The sequence below is a fragment of the Hemiscyllium ocellatum genome, chromosome 47 (assembly GCF_020745735.1).
Source record: "Hemiscyllium ocellatum isolate sHemOce1 chromosome 47, sHemOce1.pat.X.cur, whole genome shotgun sequence".
Classification (NCBI taxonomy): domain Eukaryota; kingdom Metazoa; phylum Chordata; class Chondrichthyes; order Orectolobiformes; family Hemiscylliidae; genus Hemiscyllium; species Hemiscyllium ocellatum.
In genome coordinates, this window is record NC_083447.1 from 3,972,128 (window position 1) to 3,985,186 (window position 13,059).

Here is a 13,059-nt window from a genome sequence, read left to right on the forward strand (position 1 = left end):
TGCTGATAGCAAGGGAGTTCTAGGATTTTGGCCCAACAATGAAGAAATGACGTATTCGCCAAGTCAGGATGGTGAGAGAGAAGATGGTAGAGGTGGCACTCATGCACACTTGCTCACCTTGTTTTGTTAGTGGCAGAATTCAGCATCAAAAGGCAACAAGGTAAGATTAAAGAGAGTTTGGGACTAATTGGTTAAGGCTTACAAAAAAAAAAGTTCAGGAGAGGCACGGTGTGCCAAACTCTCCTCTTTACTGATTGCGAGCTTTTGGAAGAATTTTTGTTTGATTAGTCTTCAAATGAATAATGCTAGTTTAGCTTTTTCTTTTGGTAGGTTTCATTACTTTTCATCAGCAAGCTGCAATCAAAATACATATTTTGCTTATTCGCTTCCAAACTTAGTAACTAAGAAGGAAAATTGAGTTGAGTATGAGACAGATTTGAAATTTGATCTTTCACGCAAGATTGCAAATCTTTGGAATTCTGCAGCACAGACCACGGTGAACATACAACACTGAGTACATGCAAGTTGGCGATCAGTAGATTGTGGTAATCAAGTGGTATGGTACTAGGGCAGGAGATGGGTTGAGGGAGGAGATCTTAACATCAGGGCAAGCTCAAAGGCCTACTTATGGCCTATGCCTGCTCATGAGTGCAAGATGTGCATTAGACCTCTCCCACAGAGATACAAAGCAAAAACAGCTGAAATACACATCTGGCACTAACTTAATGACTAGAAACTTTAGAGCTCTACTGCAATCAGCATGTTGCTGATCTTAAATGAAAGCCCCTACTGAAATTCCAAAAGCTTTAAATCAGTACCTCCATGGTGTAGTTGGTGTGTTTGTTATCAAAGATGAGTGCCTCCTGAATGAGCTGATGATCTTGTTCTAATTTCTCGATGTTGGGTTTGTAATTGATGATACTGCTCTCATACTGCTTCAGTTGATTTAGTTGGTCTTCCAACGTGCCGTGCATTTCAATTGAAATCCGTCCGATTTCCTAAGTACAACATTTTAAAAAATTCAGAGCGCTTGATAACAACTGTTGTGCCAACCTAGTGTCCAGTTTGACCCTCCTGCCCCTTCTCCCACCCCCAAGGTGATGTTAGCTTGCATACAGGTGCTTTCAACTGAAGAGAATTGGACAGTTTACTTTGCAAATGCGATGGATAATTTAAAATTGAACTTTAGGGAACAAGTTGGTTGCTTTTATATTGACCATTATATAATAAGTTTGATATTTGTTATAAAGACCAAAAGCATCAGCAAATGTTCAATTTACGATCTTGCCAATCAACTTCCTCTCATGCAATGGATTAATTTATTTCTTACGTGTGACAAAGGATGCATCATTTACACTATTTTGGAATTTGAATTTTTAAATGAATGTTGGCAAAACAGAGGCCAGTCTTTGTGGAACAATAACTAAACATAACAGAAAAGTGATGGCAGACCCTTGGAGTATCAGAAAAAGATATTTATGCAGTTGCCTATGACAGGTAAACATGTAAGGTATTAGATTGGTTCTCAGTTTGGAAGATTAAGGCATAAACAAGTTGGCATTCAGTCCAATCCAAAAGATATTGGAGTGCAGCTTTTTCAAACTTTAATACTTTCCCAGCATTGTAATTCATGTTCAAAATTTTGTAGACTCACTAAATAAATCAGTTATGCTCTGAGTTACAAATAGTACAAATATAGAAGAGAGTTGGGATTGATGGATGCTTCAGGTTGGAAAATGTAACTTAAGTGCCATAAGGATCAGTCCTAGAGTCTCAATTATTGACCATTAATATTAATGACCTGGAAGAGAGACAGAAATGTTATCTAAATTTGCTGACAATACCAAATAAAGTGGGAAGGCATGCTGGTGAAGACGACACAAGGAATTTACAGTGGGGATTATAGATCGGTCAAGTGCGCAAAAACATGGAGTTTAATGGAGGAGGAGATGAGGTCATGCACTTTGGTAAGAAAAACTAACTATCATAAAAACGATAAGTGGGATTGAACCCAACCTTATTTTTTGGTTCCATCCCCATTATCAATATGCCACCCATATCTAAACATATCAACAGTTAACTTATCAGCTGAAATTTTAGAAGCAATAAGTCTAAGCATTGGTTTGTAGAATTATCACTAGAACTTTACAAAATTCAGCAGGAAGCATAATTGTAACAATTGTACAAAGAGCCACTAATTTTAGACTGCAGGCAAGTAATGACAAAAATAAAACATGTTAAGACCTAATGAGTGGTCATACTGGACAAGTCAAATCTCAGACTGAAACCCTGATAGCTAAGTTTTATTTTTGCAGTTTGGTTACTGTGACGGTCATTGGCAGCCAAGTGAATGTTAAAAATTCTCTTCACAAAACAAGTTTTAATACATGAAGAAAAATAAAAGTCAATCAAGAAAAATCTTGAATAACAAAACCCTTGAAGCAGAGATGTCTTTTTGTTTTTCAAATCAGATGTAATTCTTTCCCACAGGTACATTGGAAAGGTCACTGAAGTAATTGACGCCTTTCTGAATTTTAAGAAAAGGCTATCTACTTAAGCCACAAAGTTTAAGACTCCTTCCAAGCATCGAAAACCTGGTTTGCCAAAATTAACCTGCTCTTCTGCTGGTATGAAATGGTTCTTCTCAACTGAAATCCGACGGTTGCCCCAGTCCACCTTTCCGTATGTTTGAACAGTTTGCACAGTCAGACTTTTCTATCAGTTCAAGGTAGTTGGTCTACTCACTTAGCTCAAGTCATGTTTTCTTGAAAATGTTTGAATCGTTCAAAACCACTAACCTATCAAAAGGAACAAGTCACATTGACAGAACTGAAAACAAATAATTTTCCTCCACTTTCAAATTGAAGTTTCAACTGATTAAAACCTTTATTACAATATACCGTCAACTGTGCGTCCAAACCAAATACCAACCTGCATCTTTGTCTGAATCCAGGGTCCAACAACATTAGCCTTATTTGCAAACTGCTCACGCAGATGTTCATTGGACTGTTGCTTGTTAAATTCTGCTTGCAAGGCTTGGTCCCTCGCTGGCACAAACTGTTGAACCTATAAGCCAGTGAACAAGTTGATAATACCAATTTTTGTTCTGGTGCAACATGCACATATTCTTTTATTCACCCCACCCCCATCTGCAGTCCACCCATCCCATCACTCTTTAGGCCGTTGCATCAATTCATATCAGGCTGAGACTTGTCCCCATACTGCTACAACTCAATGTGCAATAAATGGCATGTTCTCAGAATTCTAAGACAGAAAAATCAATGATCAAGTCAACAAAACTCTTATAACTTTGTACAAGCTACTATGGATACCGATAACCTTTAGCAGATTCTTACCTTATCCCATTTATCATTAATACTCTGTGAAGTGATAGATGTGTATGGATTTACACCAGATAATTTGATATTATAAGACTGGGCAATCTTCATCATTTCATTATGAATACCCAGGATGGCCTCCCTCTCTTTGTCAGCATCTGGCAATGTTGCTTTGAATTGTTCATGTGCTGCAATAAGACCCTACAGGGAAAAAAGACAAATTAACCAGGACATAATGTAGTATTAGAATAGAATAGCAATTTATTGTTACTTTTATTTATGAAAATATAGTAAGACGTGTACAAGTTGCCATAATTCAGCACCAATTACAAAAATTAACAATTGAGAAAAAGTTCATCTTTTATTCTGCTACCCTACTTTATCATTTTGCATATACATACCCGAAAAGGAATGCAACAATTTTGATATAATTGTACCTGAATCTCCTCAGTGGTATGGACAATAAACATGTCTTGCAAGTCTTCCATTGCTCCCTCCATCCAGTTATTGAAAGGTGCAGCTCTTTTGGCATATTCCAGATATAACTGGTCAATTGTTTCCTGAAGCTTTTCAGTCCTCTGTTGAAATAACATTCATTTATGAAAAACACTGCTTTATATATTTGTTAAAGTGTTCAGAAAGCAGCCAATTACTTAGTAAATTAAAGCAATGGAGGGGTTTAAAAAAAACAAACATAATACCAGTGATGAGTAGACATATGGCATGGGGACAGCCGGTGTGTGTCTGGACTGTTAATCAGAGACTGATATTCTGGGGAACTGGGTTCGAATCCCACCACAACAGAAGGCAGAATTTGAGTTCAATAAGAATCTAGAATTAAGAGTCTAATGACAACCATGAATCGATCGTCAATTGTTGGAAAAACCCATCTGGTACACCAATTTCTTTTAGGCAAGGAAACTGCCCTCCCCTTACCTGTCTGGCCTACATGCGACTCTGGACCCACTAACTTGTTTGACTCTTAACTGCTCTGAGTAATTAGCATTGGGCAATGAATGCTGACCAAGCCAGCCATGCCCTCTGCTCATGAATATTTTTAAAAAGCATTTCTGTATCTATAGAGCACAGAAGAACAAAAAAAATGGACTTCTCTTGATTAAGAAATACCCAGCCATTCCTGAGAACAAAGTCTGAAATATGAAAGAGATTAGTGTTTTGCTATAAAAATATGTACTTGCATTTAATCAATATTTCTCACAAACACTGCATCTCATTAGGAACAGGAGGTAGGCCATTCAGCCCCACTGATTTTGTTCTGCCATTCAACAAGATCAAGGTTGATCAGTGGCCTAACTGCATATACTTTAGCCCATAACCCTCAATAGCTTTGATTAACAAGAATCAGATTCATAATTAACTGATCCATCCTACATGCATAGAACTCAGGTTTCCAATGAAGTACTTCTGAGATTTAGTCATGGCTAAATGCTGATGGAGGAATAAATATTGGCCTAAACACGTACTTGCTCTTCAAAGTGTGATTGTAGATCTTTTATATTTATCCAGGCAGGAAGATGGCATCACTGTTTAAATCACATGAAATATCTCATGTTTGACTAACAAAATAGCGAAAAGAATAGGAACATTTTTCAACATCCAACTCAAAAGGGCTGAATACTGCAGACTTGGCGAACTGGTTGCTAAGCAAAATGTTTTTTGATCAACCTGATACTACCATCAAATGAGTTACCTGGCACTAAAATTTGGTTGTAATATATTTATGATATCACATTCACATCAAATCCAATGCTCGGTTCTCACCTCCAGGGCATCCCTCCTGCTCTGTGTCAACGAGCCCAAAGTATCCCAGTGGTCACAGATAGTCTGGCAGCGTGCATTTACATTGGGAGAGTCATAATAATCCAGATCACTACGGAAGGAAGGATTTAAACATTAGTTAGCTCTGGTAACAGCTTGAGACCACAGCCACTTCTCTTGCCAAGTATAGATAATTTGAATTGATGATAACATGTGAGCAACTGGGAGGCAACCGCCATATTGTTTCCTTCTCAATATCACATACTAATTGTTTTTGAATTTCAGAGTGTTGAATGATCCAAACTCAATGGCATCAGTTACAAAAACAGCTCTTTAACATTGAATGGCTACATGGTTGGTGCAAACAAACAATCATATTATTGTGCATACTTGAGCTCTTGCGCGATGGCAGCGATCTGCTCCACTCTATCTTGGTGAGCTGCCAGATCACTCTCAAATGCCTCATGTTTCTTCAGCAAGGCTTTAATGTCAGCCAGAGTAGCTGTTTCATAGTCTTTCTGTGTCAACATTGCTTCTTTATCTGAAAGATGATAAAGCAAGAGGTTAACCTGAGTTTTATCCAAGAAAGGAGGGATGTTACTCTTAAAAACGCTTATGCATACTTAAGAGCAAGTTTACAAACCTACGCGAGACAAGCATTTCCAAAAATATTTGTTAGAAACAATGCCAAAACAACAACTGAAGATAACTCATCTAATCACTCAATAAGAAAGCAGAGTACTAGGTTACTTAGAACAATAGTTCAAAATGACATTTAGTGTAATTACCTATTCTTAATGCTATTGTAAGAATGTTCATACAGGTCATTCTGATATAATGCAACAGTAATGTTCTTCTGTAACCTCGTGCTATATAAAAATCACTATAGAAAGTGGTGCTGTAAATGATTGCCAATAGAAAAATCACTATACCTGTTTAGTAGCACATTTCTGTTATCCAAACAACACCCACAATTAGTCAACTGCCTTATAGCCAATTCGCTCTGAGAGAAAGTGTTATTGCAGAACGACCTGTATATATGTCACACTGATTTCGCTAAGTTTAATGGTTGGCCTGTGAAGGCTTTTCTATCCCAGCGGAATCTGTTACCTTGTTTGCAACTGGTCAGAAACTTTACTGATTCCATAACCCTAACATTAACCTCGTCTGGTAAAGCAAGGTCAAACTTGCAGCCTCAATGGCCACAAACAGGGCTTAAGAGTATACTGCCTTTGAAATCCAGGCATTCAATCCTGCACTTATTTTCATATTAATACTCCTATTTGAATTTTTGCAAGTCTAGACTAGCAAAGGAAAATTGTAAAGAAAGTGCTGAAAATTAAACAAATTTCTTGTTAGAGTAATTTCAGATAATGAAAACAGACAAATTAAGTATTCCCCCAAGAATCTATGGCATTTAATATAACCTACAAAGTCAAAACATTTGGACACCTGGACCAGCTGTATAAATATAATCACATGGGATCAAAATGTAGGGACTTGTGTCGGGGAATAAATATTATAGGTTTCTGCATTAGAATTGTGAAACTACCAATAGTCAGTAGCATTAAAAATACAGTGACAGTTACAGGAATGAAGGAAGGTGGAAGACTGGAAAACTGCAAGCATTCCATTTCTGTTCAGAAAAAAAAGTTTCAAATAAGCTCAGCAACTACCAGGTCAGACAGTTTAACCTTGGTGGTGGAAGAGTTCCTACAAACAATAACCTAGCATGACTAATAGCTACTTGGACAAACGTGCACTGAAGAAAGCCTGCCTGAATTTGTTTCAGAAACTGCTTTGTTACCTCAAAGCTGGGAAGTCTGTTCCAGAGTGTACACAAACTTCCAAAAGACATTTGATAAAGTACCACATAACAGGTTTATTTGCAGGCACTTGTGGTTGTCGCCCTACCTCTGGGCCAGAATGCCTGGGTTCCAGTCCCACCTGCTCCAGAGATGTATAATAATCTCAACAGGTTGATTGGAAAATAAACAGAACAAAGCTTGCGAGCAAAATTAAAACCCACAAAGTGGCAACAGAAAAAAAAAAGTTTGTCAAGTGGCAAGTAAATCCAGAGTAGTGAACAGATGCTTTTTTAGATTGGAGGTCATTAGGACCTCTTTCTTGATTTGAGTGTCATCTGTGGACAATTTGTAAGTGACGAAATGGCAAAGGATCTTAACTATAGGGATATTGATAGATCAAGAGACAAACAGGCATAGAACAAGTACACGCACTGCAGTTTTAACACAATGCTGTTATGTCAAGGTTTGATAAGAGGAATGCAAAATTAAAGGACACAATTCTGAAAGAATGCAGTGGTATCTTGGGGTAGCCATGACCAAAAAAAGCACAGCAGCAAACTTGATCCACCACTTACAGATCAGAGCTAATCATTCAGTACCACATACTTTCCCTGCATCATCCTAAGATAATTGAAGGTTACAGGAGAGGCTTAAGGTAAACAGGATCCCTATTTGAATAGGGAGAGGAATACAAAAGCAAGAAGGTCATTGTGAACTGTAAAACAACAATTCAGTTGGAGTCACATGTTTACCTCTAAGCACCACACTTTATAAATGCACAGGAGGGGGTGCAGAAAAGTTTACAAGAATGGTTCTGACAAATGGGGAACTTTAGGTAAAAAGGATAAATTGGTAGAGATACCAACAGGCTGCTGTGTTATTTGCAAAGTTTTAAAATTTTATTTCCAGCATGCAATTTATTAAAATGCATTTTTAAACAAAATGAATCCATTCATTAAACAACTCTAATCTATACTAATTTTGCAAAAAAGGCTGAATAAGGATTTACAAATAGAGTCAAGAGAATCACATCCATACCCTACACTGTTGTGGCATTTCAAGTGCTCGTCCAGACATTTAAATGGTGCACGAATACCTGCCTCCACCACTCCCTCAGATGGCACATCCAATATTTTTACCATCCTCAGTGAATTTTCTCCCCCCAGACTTGTGCCTTCTGGTTTTAGACACATTTGCCAGGGGAAAAGGTTCTCAAGACCTACTCTATCTCAAAATTTTATATGCCTCAGACAGCACTGATCCAAGGAAAACAAATTCAATCTCTCTGCACAACAGATTTTTCATTCCAGAAAACATCTATGTGAATCTCCATTGCATCCTCTCCAATGAAATCACATCTTTAGGATTGTGTGGTACCACAACTGCAGTGTTCCATCTGTGACCGAACCAAAACTTAAATTGTGCACTGACATTTTAAAGTTTGGGAAAGGTGGCATTGAGAGGACACAAACTGGAATTTGTGCCAAATGTTAAAAAGCGACAATCAAAAAGACCTCGAAGTCTTTAAATGACATCTGTTAAAGAGTTCCTGACATCACCTAGCAATAAGCGTTACCAAATTTCTCAACTAGCGTCAACACGATGCACTTACAACAGAATAAATTAACTGATTTTCAGAACGTAATGAAGGTTCTGTGTTCATGGATCCCACTAACATGTCCTTCAGGTCCTGTAATGGGCAATGCAATTCAGTTAGTTAAACTTGCACTAAAGCTGTGCATTGAATGCAGAGAGGCATTCCACACATTTTAGATATCCATCAGAAAACCAAATGGTAGGCCTGGAAAGATAAAAATAAGAGTGATATCCAAAAGTCTGGTTGAACAGATTGGTTTTAAGAGGATTTTAAAATGGAGGACTGAAAAGCAGAAATTTTTAGCAGCAATTTCCTTAGTGCAGGATTGAGACTGAAAATCTCTGACACCCAGTGACATAGAAGTTGGAGACAGAAAATTAGTGTTCAACATGTGGCTTTACGAGATTACAGAAGTTGTTTAAGGCAGAGGTAAGATAATTTCATGAGTATCAGGACTTTTCACTGGGAAAGCAAACAAGCAATGGGTAAAGCTGTAGATGAGGCAAGTGCTACAAGGATTTCAACAAGTACGTACTGAAGGAGTGCAAGTAAGAGGCCAATAGCTAGTGATAAGAAGCTTCATTTGCAGAGGAATCCAGTAACATGCAATGTTCAACAAGGAAGCCATTAACAAATGAATAAAAAAATTGATTTTAAAAGGAAGCTCAAAGTCCAAAAGAACACCAAAAGTGAAATTGAACTGAAGTTTGCAGACAGCACATCAAAATATGCAATGAGATGCTGACTGTTGTTGCATAAAGCTTTAAACTTTTAACGTACAGCACTCATTTGCAGAGATTTTCTCTGCTTGTCATGGTAATCACCGAGATTTGCATTAATGAACCGAATAAACTTACAGTAAACACTGCAAGAACTAGCACGTTTTGAGAAGAACTGTAGCTCAAGTTGAGGTTCTGGATGTAGGTTTGCTCGCTGAGCTGGAAGGTTCATTTTCAGACATTTTGTCACCATACTAGATAACATTTCCAGTGAGCCTCCAGACAAGGCACTGCTGGTGTTTCCTGCTTTCTATTTACACGTTTGTGTTCCATTGGGTTGGTGAAGTCATTTCCTGTGATGACAAGTGTATGCGTGTGTGTATGTGCGCGTGTGGGGGGGGGGGGGGGGGGGGGAGAGAGGGAGGGGGAAGGGTGGTAGATGGGATCCAAGTCAGTGAGTTCGTTGATAGTGTTCTGGTGGAAATACCATGCTTCTAGGAATTCTCATGAATGTCTGTTTCATGCCTCACGTCGTGCAAGGACTTGTTGCTCTCATGCTCAAGCTTTCAGAAACAATAATTCACAGGTGTGATTTTCAAGTTAAAAACTGGACACCATTAGCATTTTAATGGTTTTCTTGACCAAAACAGAACTAAAGCACTAAAGTCTTTACTCCCTTACATCTGTTCACCTATTGGATCATGAGAATATTTGTTATGGCAGATCAGTTAAGATTCTCAAAGTAATTATTTTTCTGATGCTGAGCAAAGGACAGTTTGATTATGGGGCCTTGTATTAAATACTACCAACAGGAAGCAAGATATATAAAAGTTTACTTGAGGATGCCTGAAAAGCTTAGCCTCTCTGTACAAAGCGTACATTACTACACTGCTGAGCAATCGTGAAATCCACAAGCTGGACTGCCGATTTTTGTTTTGCAGATTATAGCCAAGCAGCTTTATTGATGCATTCACACAGCACAATGCTTAGATATTCCTGATGAAGGGCTCTTGCCCAAACTGTCAACTCTCCTGCTCCTCAGATGCTGCCTAAACTGCTGTCCTTTTCTAGCACCACACCCTCTATTCTGACCTCCACTATCTGCATTCCTCACTTTCTCCACAAAGCTTAGACATGCAGGAAATATTCCAAGAGTTAGCAGGTTTTAAGAAGATTTTTTGTTCAGGTTGAGGTTATGGATGTAGGCTTGCTCATTGAACTGGGAGGTTAGTTTTCAGATGTTTCGTCACTGGATGAAGCACTGGCAGTGTAGCCACGAGATACATATGAGGATTCCTAGAAGCATGGCATTCCAACCACAACTCTCAACAAACACATTGATTTGGATCCCATTTATCACCTCCCCCCCACCCCCCACCCCCCCGAGAAAAACAGGAAATGACATCACAATAGGAAATGATGTCACTACCAACCCAAGGAAACCCAAACATAAATAGAAAGCTGGCCACACCACAGTTTTTCATCCAGAGGCTCACTGAAGACATTACTGGTTTGGTGACAAAACATCTGAAAACGATCCTCCCAGCTCTGCAAACAAACCTACATCCAATTCCAAAAGTTATTTTCAGTACTCATAGGGGAACTGAGTGGGTACACAAGGTGTGCAAAAAGTCATGATTTAAGTGAGAGCAAGAACAAGAGTTGCATCTGACTTACACATATCAATGTTAATCTTTGTGAAGTTTGTTGGCATATTAACTCACATTAATGATGCTAGAAAAAGACAAGTTGCTGTTATTAAATAATGGGTGTCACTCAATTGCCTAACCTGGAAAATGACCTTAGAAACAAAATCAAATGTGTGATAAATGGGATCTTCATTTTCTTCCTTGGACTTGATTATATTAACCATAATCTTCCAGCAATATCAGAAATCACATATCCAGATGAAGGTTCTGGAAGTTTTAATACTTCACTACATTTAACAGTTCTGCATTAATTCTATTCCCATATATTATGTTGGTATAAATAGTAAATCGTTATTACCTTTGGTCCAATCTTCATGAATGGTGGCTTTCTGCCTGAACTTTTCAGCCAAATGATCAAGTCTTTCCAGCCTCCTTATCTCATTCAGCAGCCATTCCTCATACCCCTTCTCCGCCTGCTCCAGACCTTGCCATGCATTATTAATATCCTACAACACAAGAGACTACATTACTCTATAGAAACCAACTAAAAATCAGTGACAAGAATGGCTTAAAGCTAGGTTTAACCTCAAAAGCTACATTGCAATCAATGTCCCATACACAAAGGAACATGCGACCATGGACCCACCAGTTCAGGTTCTTCTACTGGACTTCTCCTTGCTTCATGTTGGAGTTTGTTGTAAACTGCAGAAACTAATTGCTAGGTTAGATAATGATGCCAATGATGCATCACATTAATGACTAGTTTTAAAAATGAGCAAGATGATTGGTCTGTCGAGTGAAAATTGCATAATAGTATCCATGAAATATTTTGCATACCTCTGGTTCTAAAATATTTCAATTAACTGCCTCATGCAATTGACAGTTGTGTGTAATATACCACACATTAAAGATATCACAAAAGGAGATAAGCAACTAGTCTACTTATTTGTTGGTGGTGCTTAAAAAAGGAGGAAATGTTGCAGCTCTGACACCTGTAGAAATGTTTTTCTCTAGTGCAATGTTTTATAAATTTCCACTGAGACATGAGGACAGGGGACATTATTTAATGCTTTGAATGGATTATTAAATCTTAGGCCAAAACTGCAAACAGCAAATTTGTAATCGATTTGAGGTGGAGATAAGAACGCGGGCAGATAACAGCATGATGATAATGTTACTAGACAAGTAAACCAAATGATCAGGCTAATATGCTGGAGACAAGAGTTCAAATCCCACAATGATGGCTAGTAAAATTCAAACTTGGTTAATCAATGTGTTAGAACAGCAATTGTGGCCATGAAACTTGCGTCAATAATAAAATCCCATCTGATTCAGATCAGGTGCAACTTCTTTGGGAAGGAAACCTGCCATGATTGCCTGATCTGGCCATCTTGCGACTCCAAATGCAATGTGGTTGCCTTTTAGTTGCTTTTAGATTAAGGACAATTGTAGATGGGCAACAAATGCTGATCTTGCCTGGCAGTGCTTACAGCCTGTAATAGAATAAAGAAGAAATGGACATGGAAAATATAGTTTCAAGCCCTAGACTAATGAGTAATTTGGAAATTTCAAGAAATATTTTAATTTAGCTCCATGTCAAAGGCAAATCCTACCCAACTAATATATGTTACAGTACTTATATCTGTGGAACCATTTTACACGAACATTGACCACTGATCTCATTCAAAAAACTTCTGCTTTGTCAACCAGTCAATTCAAACAAAAGGTATACGGTCAGGTTGTTTTGACTACCTAAACCTCTTAAGAAAATCAGAGTTTAGATGTTTTCTCCCAAAATATATAAAATTCTATTTATAGCAAAATAAAAAACAGTATTGATGGATAGTTTCCAATGAACACAAACAACAAACTCCAAGAATACACCACAGTGATGTCAAGCAAGAACAGAAATTGCATCAGCTATTACAATCAACTTAAACATAAATATTACTGGCTTAAAAGCCAATGAACAAAATGTTATGACTTTTTGGCATTCTAAACAGTGTAGTGCAAATTAAGGCACAACTATTTGGTTATTACTGAAGTACAGTATGAAAGCTCTTACCTGGAGCACAAGATAGCTCACCTGCCAAAATGCATGGTCTAGTGAAAAAAAAGTACTGGCCCATGCCAACCAAGGAGTTTCCAGATTCAAACCCTGCACCATGG

The 13,059-nt window shown here is 38.0% G+C and overlaps 1 protein-coding gene across 1 annotated transcript in view; it reads right to left on the reverse strand.

The window, feature by feature from the left end:
• Positions 1 to 13,059, reverse strand: part of LOC132836592 (alpha-actinin-1-like) — a 108,021-nt gene that overhangs the window by 17,207 nt on the left and 77,755 nt on the right. Inside the window, exons 11-17 of the mRNA XM_060855974.1 lie at positions 11,249 to 11,396; positions 5,508 to 5,658; positions 5,121 to 5,229; positions 3,776 to 3,916; positions 3,357 to 3,539; positions 2,932 to 3,066; positions 819 to 998 (exon numbers count right to left, since the gene is read on the reverse strand). Coding sequence (XP_060711957.1) covers positions 819 to 998; positions 2,932 to 3,066; positions 3,357 to 3,539; positions 3,776 to 3,916; positions 5,121 to 5,229; positions 5,508 to 5,658; positions 11,249 to 11,396 — 1,047 coding nt within the window. The remainder of the gene's footprint in view (positions 1 to 818; positions 999 to 2,931; positions 3,067 to 3,356; positions 3,540 to 3,775; positions 3,917 to 5,120; positions 5,230 to 5,507; positions 5,659 to 11,248; positions 11,397 to 13,059) is intronic.